General features: G+C 39.3%; 1 protein-coding gene across 7 annotated transcripts in view; it reads left to right on the top strand.

Moving 5' to 3' along the window:
• The window catches only part of Pou2f1 (POU class 2 homeobox 1), a 151,836-nt gene that overhangs the window by 101,403 nt on the left and 35,633 nt on the right, over positions 1–14,800 (top strand). For all 7 annotated transcript variants that reach the window (XR_006848752.1, XM_046430172.1, XM_046430168.1 and 4 more), the window contains 5 exons: positions 1,356–1,409; positions 3,064–3,183; positions 5,108–5,296; positions 6,632–6,758; positions 11,837–11,931. Coding sequence is in view for 6 of the 7 variants with exons in the window: in XM_046430172.1 (XP_046286128.1) it covers positions 1,356–1,409; positions 3,064–3,183; positions 5,108–5,296; positions 6,632–6,758; positions 11,837–11,931 (585 nt within the window). In the remaining variant the exon portion in view is untranslated. The remainder of the gene's footprint in view (positions 1–1,355; positions 1,410–3,063; positions 3,184–5,107; positions 5,297–6,631; positions 6,759–11,836; positions 11,932–14,800) is intronic.

Genomic DNA, 14,800 nt, shown 5'->3' with positions numbered 1-14,800 from the left:
CTCAGGTTTGAGCCCTGGAGTGATTCATGATGCTCTGTTCCTCCAGTGTACAGTCCCTTGCCAGAATCCTCGTTTGGTGGGAGCACTCTTGTGCTCCTTTCTCTCCCTACCATGCAGGGAGTGTGTGCTCCTCACAGTGCATCCTAGCAGGAGGCACAAGTATCCTTGCTGACAGCTCTGTGCTTGCTTGGTCACTGCTGCCCACAGCCCTCTGTAAAGGTATGAGTTTGCCCTTGTCATTAGCACTTGGGGAGAAAGAGTTGAGACCTTGTCAATTTCCTGTTACTCCTCAAATCTTGTCCGTAGTTGATCATCCAGTGATGACTCCTGCCTGAGACAGTTTTCACAATTGCCAGACAATGGCTGTCTAATTCCTTGTGTGTGTATCCATATTCTTTGTTTGTGTGTGTGCGTGTGCGTGTGCGTGCACGCACGGGGGTGGGGGGTGGGGGGGGAGTGGGTGGGATGGGGTGGCAGGTATCGGGAATTGAACTCAGGGGCACTTGACCACTGAGCTACATCCCCAGCCCTATTTTGTATTTTTTTTAGAGACAGGGTCTCACTGAGTTGCTTAGCCCCCCTCCCTTTTGCTGAGGCTGGTCTTAAACTCTCCTGCCTCTCCTGCCTCAGCCTCCTGAGCTGCTGGGAGTAGACTGGCTCTATACCCATATTTCAACATAACCGTGATTTTGAACTTTCTGAATGTGTGAAATGTAAATATTATGACAAACTTTCATATGTGGTTTATAGGACAGATTATTTTAGCTAGAAATTTTAAGTTATGATGCTAAATATTTTAAGGATTTACCTGTGTTGGTGTGCATATATGAAAGTTTTACTCTGCTATGTATGATCTATCAAAGTGCATAAGTGCCTTCTACTGTCATGTATAACTAATTAAAACAAATAAAAAGATTTAAAAGAAAGTTTTACTCTGTATACGTGGAAATTATGAAAGAAGTATATGGTTCTCATTTTTAATGATAAACTAATATGTTAGGGAGCTTATTCTTATGTGTTCTTTAACATACGTGGAAGATGAATTAAGTGCTCAGGATCTAGGCATCCTGTAAATACAGACATGTTAAGTAGGCACATCCTGTACAGATGTAAAACCCTGTGATACTCATTTAGGGTGAAAACAGCTTCAGAAAAAATCAGCAGCATCTTTTAGTGGAGATGGGGACTGTGAACTTTCCCATGACGTCTTCACCCAGTAAGATGAGCTCATTGTACTTACCTTCTCTCTCAGCCACACGCCTTCAATGGAGAGTCTTATAAAGTGTTGAGGACACCTCTGGTGATGAATGCCAACAGTATTGGCCTAGAACCTCCCTTTATTACTTTACTTATAGGTCCAGCTCGCTGGAACAAGTTTACAGGCTGCTGCTCAGTCTTTAAATGTACAGGTAAGCTGGGACATGAGATAATGGGTCACTTTTTCCATTTATTTTTTCCCAAAGTTTTCTATAATGAGTACATAATAATTTTATAATAGGAAACAAAAGTATTACTATTTATCATTTTTAAATTTTCTTATTATTTATTTCTATATTTTTATTACTGAACATCATAAAGATACAAATGATAATTATTGCCATTCATGAAAATCAGTTTTATATTCTATGCATGAATCAAAGGTGGATGAGAAAAGTCTGCCTTCCAAGTTTTATATGTAAGTTCAGTAAAATGTTTCTAAGTCACACTGTACACATATCTAATCACTAAGCCATATAATCTCTTAAATGCTCTTTTGTTTCCAAAGATCTTTTTACTTTCATTTTTCATGTCTCAGGAAAACAATGCAGAGAGCCCTGGACTGAGAATTGTGGAAGTCTTAGGTGTGAACTAACTGTGTGACTTTTAGCAAGTCTTGTTACTTGATGGGACCCAGTTTTTTTTTCCTTTATCTTCATTGAAATGTGGATATTTGTAAGATTGCCAGAGTTCCTCTCTACTCTAAATGTTATGCTTCTAAGAATTGTAACTAAACCTGTTTATGGATGTTGGTGTGTAGATAGACAAAAATTTAAAGCAAAACTTAAATCTTGTAAGTTTGCACATGTGAACACGTGGTATGTGGCAGAGCGTGCAGAAATCAGGTGTCATGCACCCCTCCTTCGGCTTTTCATTATAGTGTTGGGTGACTAGCAGTCAAGAGGTAGCAACAGTACTGTGGTGGATTGATTTCAGTGTTGCTAGTGACTAAAGACCTTGGGTTGAGCATTCCATGAAACCCAGTGGAATATGGACCTTGTAACACATGGAAACAAGGAGAGAAAAGAAAAGGAGATAATGTGATCTTCCTTTCTGAGGGAGAGGAGGTAGAAAATTGCCTTGGTTGCCATGGTAAACTTTCATCCCTTAGAGGGATGTTGGCAAACAGGCTGTATCTCCAGTGCAGAATGTTTACAGTCCTGCACTGTAATTATCTTTCAATGACTGGCAGAATTAATCAGAGCTTTTATGTTAATTAGCCCTGCTGCAGTCCCCAAAACAGGTGGTGGGAAATATGCAAATCTATGCAGAATTTTAATGCTCTGCATAACCAGTTTTAATTACCATAAAATTTTCTCTCTGTGCCCCTTTCAGGAGTGTGTGCTCTTTCTTGACTGTAGTATTTCCCCTCAAGCTTGACGAAGATGCTAGATTTACAGGTCATTTAAAATAGTACAGGAGAAACCCTCTGGGTCGAACAGTGAGCCCCTAAGGTGGCCTATGAAGAAGCTCCAGACTGCCAAGTCTGTGTCAGGATGTTAGTATGGAGGGTCTGACACAGAAACGGATAAGGATTTGCTGTTGTAAAATTTTCTTTTGATAAGTGGAGGATCAATTTATTTTTTATTTTTAAAAATTATAATTGCAACATTGCTGGCACTAGAATAAAAACTAAAAACTTATATGCAAAACCAGGAAGATATAAGTGAATAAGAAAGAAAAAGAAAATAGAGAATTCATCATCAAATAACACATATTTTAAATGATTCTTAAAATATGGAGTTACTAATACATTTCTTTTAAAAAACTGTTGTAATCTTTCATTTCCTATCCTTCCTACCTCAGTCTAAATCTAATGAAGAGTCAGGGGACTCTCAACAGCCAAGCCAGCCTTCCCCGCAGCCTTCCGTGCAGGCGGCCATCCCCCAGACCCAGCTCATGCTTGCTGGAGGACAGATAACTGGGGTAAGTTTCCACTGAGAACATCTTAATAAACTCCCCCTGTGTCACAGGTGCCATCAGCCAACATCCGATCAGCACTGTTTACTGAACATGGCATTGTTGTGTCTAAGGAATTACCAGTGCTGCAGACAGCTCTGAAAAAGGACTCACCTTTGTCACAGGATTTCAGGATGTCTTTTGTTACAGTTGCAGATAACCTGAGGAGTTTCTAAACCCATGTTCAGGTGTTCCTTCATCATGAGATGGAGTCGTGTCGAGACCATTCATTATATTGGCTAAGTGGCAGTTATCAGTTTAGAATCACGACGTCACTGCAGGATAGAAGTTCAAGAGTGGATTAGTACCAACAAAAGGAAACGTTTTCTCCTAAGTGACTGAGTAATGTTCTAAAATACATGGTCTCATACCAGGCTCTGCAGCATACTGCCTGGGCTGACTACTCCCTGACATCTCCCTGAACCTCAGTTTTCCTCCTGTAAAATGGAGATGTCGGTAATACCTATTCCAATACTGTTATAAGGATTAGAGATGATATATGTAAAGCTCATAAAACCGTGCTTGGCACATAACGTTCAGTAAATTTATTTTTACTGGTAACAAATTGGCCTATGTGACTGCAGTAAATTTCCAGTTTTCTTTAAGACATCATTTATATCACATCAAACCTCAGAATAAAAAGATGCATGCATATATCTGTATATATATATATATATATATATGCATCTAGGTAATGAGTAGTTTCATTTTTATTCATATGGGGGTTTTGTGTTTTGGTTTTTGGTACTGGAGATTGAGCCACTGAGTTCCATCCCAGACCTTCCCCCTGCTCCCTCCCATCCTCCACCTTTTTTATTTAATTTTGGAACAGGGTCTTGCAAAGTTGACCAGGCTGTCCTCAGACTTGGTACTATCCTGCCTTAGCCTCTGGAGTTGCTGGGATTACAGGCTTGCATCGCCATGCTTAGCTGATTCTTGTTTATAATGCACAGATTGTGTTAGAACCTTTTAGAAGGAGGGTTGTGCCTCTAAGTGACTCTTAATGCACTTCAGAATATTACATGATTTCTTATTTTTTTAATTAGAAATGTTTCCAAAATGGCAGTTCTGTAGACTTGCAACTTGGATTTAAGCTTATTTTAAATAAGTTGCTTTACGAAAGCAAGTGTAAATCGGGTCTATATACATTTCCCACTTTACCATATGCAGCTTTTTGGTGACTGGTGTCTACAATAGTAAGAGGCACTTGAGATTCCAGGTTCTTGTGGCTGGAGTTTCTATTAAACCTGGGCATTAAGGTTCATTTGCATGTAAAGAAAGTGGTTGTCACCACCTATTTCACAGAGATAATATGTTGGAAGGGGATGTAAAGTTGCAGAGATTCAGTGCTTTCAACACAGAAAAGATTGTGTGAGAGAGGGGCCTGTAGGGAGATTTAGAAAAGAAGCAAATGGCCTCATAGTCTTTAGTCACATCTTAGGACATAATGGGAATGCTAGAATATGGTGGGGTTTGTGCCAGGGGGAGGCAGCTGGGCCTTATCAGTTCTTTTCCTGGTAGTATCCAGCATCCCTGTTCCTCATTCATCTGACTCATCACTTGCTGTTCTGTTGGGTGTAAATTTCTTTTCATATCCTGTCAGCATTTATTCTTTTTTTTTTTCCCTTGCTTACTAGTTAATTACTTTCTTGCCTGAACTCTAGAGCCCTGGGCAAGCTTGAATGATTAAGTCCGGAGTGAGAACTACCATTTTAATTCAAATGTTCTGCTAGTAATGGTCATTTAATCACTAGTAAACATTTTAGCTGCAGTGCTGATTGTGAAGTTGGGTAACTAGGGCCAGGCACCACTTGAGTCACTTACTTAGAGCAGTTGTCCTGTAGGAGGCCAGCTTCTTCAACCCACACCCTGTCTGCTCTGGTCCACACAGCTCACCTTGACACCAGCCCAGCAGCAGCTGCTGCTGCAGCAGGCCCAAGCCCAGGCCCAACTACTGGCCGCAGCTGTGCAGCAGCACTCCGCCAGCCAGCAGCACAGCGCTGCTGGTGCTACCATCTCCGCCTCTGCTGCCACGCCTATGACTCAGATCCCCCTGTCTCAGCCCATCCAGATCGCACAGGTGAGCGAGGAGGAAGTGGTGGGTTTTATTTAGTGTCCACTTAGCTTTATGATGGTTGGTGTGGAACTCCAGATAGTGAGTTAACAGAGTTCTTTCTTACTGCTGAGTTCACAATAATTCATTTGTTTGCTTGTTTGAGTTGGTGTTATAAACACATAGCAGATTATTTGAATAACTGACTGTTTATATAAGCGATGATCTTGAATAAGCAGCTGGTGAATTTCTGAGGCAGGGGATTACTGCGTTTATCTTAATTAGCTAATTGCAGCAGGCATGCTTCTTCACGTGCTGGCAGTGAACGGCCACCATGTGTGGGAGACAGCAAGGCATCTCTGCTCTGGAGCGATTAGCACTGTGGAGAATCACAGTACAGTGTTATTTGGCTGATTTTTCTCATTTTAGGGTGAAGAATCCAAATACAATTAAAGAAATTATTTAAGAGGCATAGACAGTAGGACCAAGGAGGAAAATAAATCTTTTATCTCACAAAGAGGAAAAAGGTGAACTTTCATTCAATGAGTAAAATATACGAAGAGTTATAAGTCTAATTCTGGACAATTACCTTTACCCCCCAGAGAAGACTCAATAGTAGACTTAAATTGTTGCAAGAGTTTGACTAGATGTTTAAAAAATGATGTCAGGCTAACCTTTATTACTCTTTGTGCAGTCTTTCTTTATCAAGATAGTATTTCAGTTTGGGTTGCTTTCTTCATCACCAAGCTTTGTGTGTTGACATGAGTCTGGGCAAGGCAATGTGTCTGAAAGCAGTCTGATAGCCACAAGACCTTAGAGACCACCAAGGCTATTGTTATGCTATGGACCAGATTTTTGTAGGGATAGCTATTTTTCTCTTTTTAGTAATTTAACCCTGATTTCTCAGTTGAGTTAGATAAACTGGTGTCAAATTTCATGAGTCATTGATCTTAGTTTATTGTCTGAAATTCAGACATAACACTCAATTTTTCTTAACAAGAACAAAATGAGTCATGTTTAAAAGCTGTTTTGTCACAAAATGGGAGTTTTAAAACCCATGTTGGTCTCTATACATTAAGAAATAGAACTGTAACCATTGGTTCAGAGACGATTTTATATCATTCGAAAATCAGGCTGAGCATAATCTCTGTATGTCCACAGAAATAGTAAGGTCTTAGGAAGCCCCAGTGTCTTTCCATGCTGCGTGAAGCATATTCATGGCACACACCATTGGGACATGAAATAATGCTAGATGTTGACTCTTCTCTAGGTGGAGTGACAGAAGTCGTCGGCTGGGAAACTTAGGATTAAGAGAACGTTGGTTTCAGAATTTCCATTCCATGTTTAATTCTGATTTTTCAGGATCTGCAACAGCTGCAACAGCTACAACAGCAGAATCTCAACCTGCAACAGTTTGTGTTGGTTCACCCGACCACCAACTTGCAACCAGCGCAGTTTATCATCTCACAGACTCCCCAGGGCCAGCAGGGTGAGATTCTCCTTAGGCCTGAGTGGCACCCCAAGGTTGTCCGCTTAATGTGACACGCACACTGGGTGTCATTTTCACACTACAGCTGGCCATTAGGACAATGGTTTTCATGAATATTGATTTTAAAATATCATTATGTGTGTAAAGAAAGATACGCTTTTTTTCTTTTTTTCTTATTGGTCATATACACCCCATTTTTGAAGGTTGCCTCCCTTGTCAACATTTCATCACTAAAGAGGAACCAAGGCTTTGGCCAAATGTCTAAATGAAACCACTCAGCATGCCAAATACAAATTGGATAAATTGCTTTTATTGCTTCCATAGTTCATCATGGGAATGTATTCAAAGGCTGTATACGAAGCCTTGAAAGTATATGCTTCTAACTTAGTTTCTTTTAAAGAAGGAAAGGGTGCTGTATTAAAAACTGCCCACATTCTGTGAGTGGTTAAAGAATGTCTTTGAGCTGGGCACAGCCGTGTGTACCTGCTGGAACCCGAAGGCAGCAGAAGTGCAGGTGTAAGGCCAGCCTGGGCAGCTTAGCAACACCCTGTCTCAAAAAAAAATTAAGGCTTGAGATGTAGCTCAGCAGTAGAGCACTTGCCTAACATGCACAAGGCCCTGGGTTCACTCCTGAATACTAAAAAAAAAAAACCCTTTATGTAATACATATTGTTGTATAATTACTGTATCAAACAGTAAAAAAAAGTTCAGTCATGTTTGTAAGGACTGGTTCACGTTATCGGTGTAGAAAACATCAGGGTATCAAGAGCTCAACCCAAAAACATTTGTGCATTTCTACTGATTTTTTAAAAATATTTTTTAAGCTGTAGATGGACACAATACACCTTTATTTTTATTTGGTGCTGAGGATCGAAACCAGTGCCTCACCCATGCTGTACCACTGAGTTACAACCCCAGCCCCTCTACTAATGTTTTAAGATATTATTTTAATTGTACATATTTATGGAGTACAATGTGATAACTGGTACAGTGTACAGTGCATAATGATCAAATAATTGTACGTATTTATGTGGTACAGTGTAATATTTATACACATGTATACAATATGTACTGATCAAGTATCAGTTCTTCATTATCTCTGGAGCATTTGTTTTGGTTTGATTTTTGCCTTTTTTCTTGGTCATTCCAAAATCTTTTGTTGTGTAAATACCTATTTTAGCATATGTTCAAAATTAAAAGAGGGATAAGCCAGTTTTTACTTTCAAAGAGCTCACAGTCTAGTGGAAGAGAAACAGAACTGTTATGAGTGTTAGAACGTATGTACACAGAATGCAGCAGGAGCTGAGCGGAGAGACCTCCATATCTTTGTTCCCATAGCAGCCTTCAGAGATGGGATAAGGCGTGGCATGCACAGGATGACAAAGAGGAGGTGAACAGCTTTGCAAAGCTCAAAGACATGGAGGAAAATTCATATGCTGTGTTCAAGAACTGTTAAGTAATGCCTTAAAAAACCATAAGTTGCATGTTTGAATAATAATGAAACTTAAGGACAGAAAGATTAAGAGAGACCAACCAGATCATTCAAGAAACTAACATGGTACCCAGGAGCTTGACCTTAAATCTAATAGCTTAATTCTTCCCAAGGTTCCTTTTTTTTTTTTTTTGCTAGTCACTTGAAGAATTAGAAAAATAGATATCTGAGCCCCACACCCAGAATTTTAACCAGCAATTTGGGGAGTCTAATGTGAATGGGCCAATACCTTCCAATAAAGAAATCTTCTGTAGGTTATACAAAACTGCAGAAGCTTTAAGCAAAAAGTGGCATATCATATTTTGTATTTAAAAAGCTCATGCCGAAACTTGGAGAAGAAAAATTAGAATGGATAAGAACAGAGTAATACCAATTAGGAGAACATTGCGATGGTCCTACTGAGGTTCGGTGAGGGCTAAACTAGTGGAAGAGTGTTGGTAAAACCAACTCTTCAGTTGTAGGAAGAATTAGAAGTCAGAGCTGGTGAAGAGTCGTAATCCCAATGGAAGGGAATTCCTACAGGGAAGGAGGAACAGTCTGGAGCAGGGAGACCTTGGAAGGTCAAGACAGAAGTGCACATGTTTTAGACATGGAAACTTTTGAAGCTTCAGGTTTGAGTGAGAGCGCTGTCGTTGACTCTCGGCGAATCCAAGAGCGCTGTCTTTCCTCTTTCAAATCTGGGACTGCATTTTATTTATTTAAAAGAATAAAATTCACCTTAATATAGTTGCGATAACAAATGAGTATTCATTTTCCTGTTTTTTATTTGCCAAGGTTATCTATGTTCGCAGCCTCTTCCCTCCAAACCTTAGATTGGGAAGGAGTGCAGACAGTGGAAGGCTGATTGGCTTTAGAGCCAGTGACATTGGACAAGTCACCTACCATTTCTTGAGTTTCATGTGTTTCCTTTTCATCTTTCCCTTTAAATGGGTCTGTTTTGAAGAATGTTTGACCAATGTCAGGAATGTCATTGTAACATAGTAGTTAAGAGCACAGACTCCAAAGGCACACTGCTGCTCTCTGAATCTGGGCTCTGCCTCATTGCCTGGGTGCCTTAGTCCCCTCCCCTGCAACAAGAGGATACTGTCAGCCTGTACCCAAGGGTTGCAGAGGGCTGGTGAGTAAATGCACTGAGGCACTTTGCTAAAGGAACCTCATAGATGGAAACCTCTGGGTCTGGGCTGCTGTCGCCATCAAACCTTGTCATTTATTTCGGAAGCTGACAGCTCCTTGAACAGTAAAGACCAGCTCAAAAGTAGCCTGAGTCTGAGGGTGCCATTGCTGCCAAGTCATGCTGGTTCTCCAAGATGGCTGACTTGCAGCATGCAGGGTCAGAACGGAGTGCGGGTGGGAGTGGGGGTGGGGGTGGGGGTGTTAGGCTTTCCTGAGTGGAATCCATTGTGGTCAGCAGCACCAGGAGCACTGAATATCTGAACAGCTCTTACTTTTAACTATTAGTGTTGAAGGGGACAGATTTAGTTTGTAGGGATTTTAATAATCATTTCCAGAATGAGATTAGCCTGAAATATCCATTTCTTCTGATTTTTTTCCTTTCATTTATTAATCCAGAACTTTTGAAATATAGTTCGTACTTTTGGCAATATTGCTGTTATATAACTGTATAAGATTTAATTTCTGACAAGGGAGGGAAATCTAAACCATTTTCCAGAATTATTTTTATTATTATTTTTCTTAGATTTTCTTAAGAAAATTCTTACTAATACATTTCCAAACTTGAGTTACAATTTATTGGAGGATTTTCTGTTTGTTTTTTGGTACTAGGAACTGAACCCAGGGGTGCTTAATCACCAAGCTACATCCCCAAGCCTTTTTATTTATTTATTTTTTTTATTTTGAGACAGGGCCCTGCTAAGTTGCCAAGGCTGGCCTCAAACTTGGACCCTACTGCCTTAGCCTTCCAAGTTGCTAGGATTACAGGTGCAAGCCACCAGGCCTGGTATATTGGAAATCTCTACTCTTAACCTTTCTACTGCCTTTTCTGCTCTCTCCATTTATTCCAAAAGTATCAAAGAAATGTTCCTCTTGGGAAACTGTTGAATACATTTGTGTTTCATTTGTTTGACTCTTTGAGGTTGGGGGAGGTGGCAAGTGTTGGTCCTCAGGTAAATTTTAAACCTCTGTGGGCCCTTCTAGCATTTTTAGCTGTGCTCATTTGGAAGAAAAAAGATGTATGGTTTGAATTTATTCATAGAACATGCTACTAGCAACCAAAATGAATCATTTGGGATTATAGTTTATGATTGAATAAGAATCATTTTGGAAATATATTCTTTTTTGAATAAGTAACAAAAATCTAAATTTCATTGCCAAACTAAAGACACTCACATGTTGAAATGCCTAAGTTTAATAATGGGGTCTGATTTCTGACCTTCATGCTTTCTTCTGTTTTATTTATTATCACTATTTTTTTTATTTTCTTGATAATTAATTTTCTTTTATAAATAATTTTATTTACCAGGTTGCCTTTAATCATTGTCATAGAATGTAGTTTTTCAACATTCAGTACTTCCAAATTCAGTAGCCTAGAAAATCCTAATTAGGAAGATTTTGTTGCTCCCAGCTAATCTTATCTCATATATATAATATAATATAATATATATATTATATAATATGTATATATGTTATATAATATATATATAATATATATATATTTAATGGCTTTGTTTGATGTACCATTTTGGAGAATTCCTACCACTGCTCTTATAGATCATCCTAAATTTAGTATTTTAGCAATAGCATTATACTTAAAACTATGTACCCATATTAAATCTTTGAATACAAGTATCGTGGGTTGGTTCTTTATTTTTTTAATATTTTAGTTGTAGATGGACAAAATAGCTTTTGGGTTGGTTCTTTCTTGACAAGGTTGTGAAAGTAACAAATCCTAGACTCAGGTGCTCCTCTGAGCATTACTATGAACACATTGGGACTCACATTTCTCCTCAGGAGTCAGTTGTCACCGTGTAGTATTGCTGCTATTGCTATTTTTTCCCTTTTGCGCAGTCTCTTATGAACTCTGCACTCATGGGATCCTGCCTCAGCCTCCCCAGTAGTTGGAATAACAAGTATATGACACCACACCCATCTATCAGATAGAGTTTAGAGTTTACATTTCCACCTTATTATCGCCAGAAGGCAAATGTTTGTTAAAGAGAACTTAAAAGCAGCATCTTTTTCCCACTTAAAGAATAGCCTGGTTCTTTCATGAACTGGATATTTCTCTGGTACTGGCAGATTCTAACAGATGCGGGAGTAAGAGGAGGAGCTCTTGTTAGAATTTTCAACTGCTTCCATTTGGAATAACTCTACATTTTCATCCATTCCTTGCTAAAATAAAGAATTGGCTTATCAGAGAACTTATTCTGGTTACACTAAAGGCACGTACATTCATGTTTATTTCTACTTGCCCAGTTTGTATTTAACAAGATTGAATTTTAGACAAACAGGACGAGTTTGACTATTAGAAGATTGGTTAGAAGTTTTCAGTTCACATCCCCGTTCTTTCTTTTGCTGTGTGTTCACAGTGCTCGTTAGTGATCCTGTGTAACATGTCCGTGTTTGCCAGGTCTCCTGCAAGCGCAGAGCCTTCTAACACAGCTACCTCAGCAGAGCCAAGCCAGCCTCCTGCAGCCGCAGCCCAGCACCACCCTCGCCTCCCAGGTCAGCTCTTTGGTTTTTAACGTCGTTTTGAGAAATTTTTGGACTATTTTAACTTAATAAAAAGAATCCAGTTTTCAGAAACTAGTCAAAAATTCAAATCTGGCTTGACAAAGCAATGCTATCAAATTGATGTGGTATTTGAAAATTTTCAGAGTCCCTGTTTTCTCATGGTTCATAAGGAGTAACTGTTAGCAATAAGTGAGTGATGAATCTTGGCTGTTTGCACACACACGTAGTTGACAGTAGATATTACCACTTGAACCGGAAACCTAATGCCTCACTTAAAATCTGCCATTGTCCTTTGCCCTTTCTCAGAAACTGCAAAGAGGTCAGATCTCTATATTTTCTCTTGTCTCAGTGCTTACATGTTACTTTAGCTCATTTTTATTAGTCCATATACCCATACAAAATTCACAGATCTTCTAGAAGGTGTATAGAAGTGTAAGCATTGACCTACCTTCTCCTTCTAACCTAGCAGTCACTTTGAACATGTCTGTCTTTTCACCTCTCAGAACCTTAGTCTACTCACCTGTAAATTGACTGAACTGGCTCACTCTGAATCCCAGTTCTGGGTCTGATTCTGTATCTAAAGTAAAAGATTAAAACTCACTTCTGGCACATTGCCAGACTTGGCAGAGTTCAACATCTATTTGTAGTAAGAACCCTTTCCTGTCCTAGTCCTACTAGGAGGTAACTTTAAAGTGGGGAGGGACATGCTGTAGGAATGCCCTTTACCAGATTAAGAAAAAGGAAGAGCAATCAAAAATCCCACCCATGTCATACCTAACAATGAAAGCCTGACCACCTTCCTTCTAAGATTATAGCAAGACAGGGTGACCACTGTTGCCACTATTTATAGTGCACTGATGAACCTAGCGGTACAGTAACACAAGAAAAAGAAGGACAGCCAGGCACGGTGGCACACGCCTATAATCCCAGTGGCTCCAGAGGCTGAGACAGGAGGATTGTGAGTTCAAAGCCAGCCTCAGCAACAGCAAGGTGCTAAGCAACTTGGTAAGACCCTGTTTCTAAATAAAATACAAAATAAGGATCTGGGATGCTGGGGATTTGCTCAGTGGTTTAGTGCCCCTGAGTCCAATCCCAGGTACTCTCTCCCAAGCCCCCTACCCCCCCACACACACACAAAAAAAGGACATACAGAGTTGTAGCAAGTATGTAGCATACAAAGCCAGTTTACAAAAGCATTTATGTTTCTGTACACTAACAATGATCATTTGGATATTGGAATTAAGAAAATATAACAATCTTTAAGGTCTGAACATCAAGAACTACAAAATATTGCTGAATGAAATTAAAGACTTATGGGTCAGAGAGAATGAATGTGTTTGTGAGTCAGAAGATATAAGATATTCAAATGTTGATTTTCCCCAAATGGATAATCAAACCCAGAGCAGCCTTTTTGTAGAAATTTGTATGCTGCTTCTAATGTTTATATGAAATTGCAGAATTCATAGAACAAACAATTTTTAAAGTAAAAAAATTTGAAGGATTTTCTTATGTCAAGAATTAGCTTTTTAAAGGCCTGGTGTGATGGTGAATACTTTTAATTCCAGCTACTTGGGAGGCTGAGGCAGGAGGATGCAAATTCAAGGCCAGCCTCAGCAACTTAGTAAGACCCTGTCTTAAAATAAAAATTAAAAGGGCTGGGGGTGTAGCTTAATAATAGAGCACCCCAAGGTTTAATCCCCAGTTACACAAAAAATTAACATAAAGCTATAGTAATGAAGATAGTGTGGTATTGCAATGTAGATAAAAGTATAGCTCAGTAGCACAGAATAGAGAGTCTAGTAGACCCACATAAATGACCAGCTGATTTTCCAAAGGTATCAAAGGATTTTAATGGAGAAAGGAAAATCTTTCAACAAATGATGCTGAAACAGTTGGCTGTCCATAAACAAAACAAAAACAAACCTTTAATCTTATTTAAGTACCTAGACCCTTATTTCATACCATATGCAAAGATTAATTTGAAATGGATCATAGACCTAAACTTCCAAAAGAAAACTTGGGGAACAATTGTTATGCCTTTGGGTAAGGCAATGATTTTGTGAAACAGTGCACAAAGCATTAACCATGAAATAATAAAAATGATTAATTGCATAAAAATTAAAAGCTTAAGAGGATAAAATGAAAAAGCACAGATGGGGAGAAAATATTCTTAAAACAATGCAACAATGTGTATGAATTTCAGAAGGCTTAAGCTAAATGAAAGCAGCCAGATATAAAAGACTGCATGCTGTATGATTCAGTTCACATGATATTTTAGAAAAGATAAAACTGTAGGTATTGAGACATTCTATCAGTGGTTGTCAGGGACTGGAAGCTAATGATGGAGGTTAATTGCCAAGGCACAAGGGAACTTTGGGGAGTCATGAACACGTTCGGTATCTTCATTGTGTTAGTACTTATGTAACTGTATTCAGTTTCCAAAACAAAGTACGCCCTTTTATAAGTCAAGTAGCAGAAGTAAGGCTGAGATTTTCACAAACGCCTACTCTGGAGACTTCTTCCTAGTGTGCATGCTCTGCGCATGGTTAAGACTCTCATGGCTTCATCCTGGCTCCTGCTTATTGTACTCCACTCTGCCATTTGTACATCTGGCCCGGTCCAGCCTGGGGTTCTTGAGTTGGGTATCTTATCTGTAACTCCACTTGGTCCTGTACTATTTGGAAAAGAGGCTGCTTGAAACCTGGAGATTAAGTAAAATCCGATATTTGAGACATACCTCCACCTGTCAGCCAGTGTCACTGTGGGAAATGTGAGGCCACATAGAATTCTGGTGTGGTTGGTGCTGTGTTCGGCTCCACCAAAACTGCTGGATTGAATATTACCCAGTGTCCATATGTCA

This window comes from Marmota monax, unplaced genomic scaffold (assembly GCF_021218885.2).
Source record: "Marmota monax isolate L192 unplaced genomic scaffold, Marmota_monax_Labrador192_F-V1.1 WCK01_AAM20220418_F8-fsc00055, whole genome shotgun sequence".
Classification (NCBI taxonomy): domain Eukaryota; kingdom Metazoa; phylum Chordata; class Mammalia; order Rodentia; family Sciuridae; genus Marmota; species Marmota monax.
Note: the sequence above shows the minus strand (reverse complement) of the source record. Positions and strands in the feature narration are given on the sequence as shown.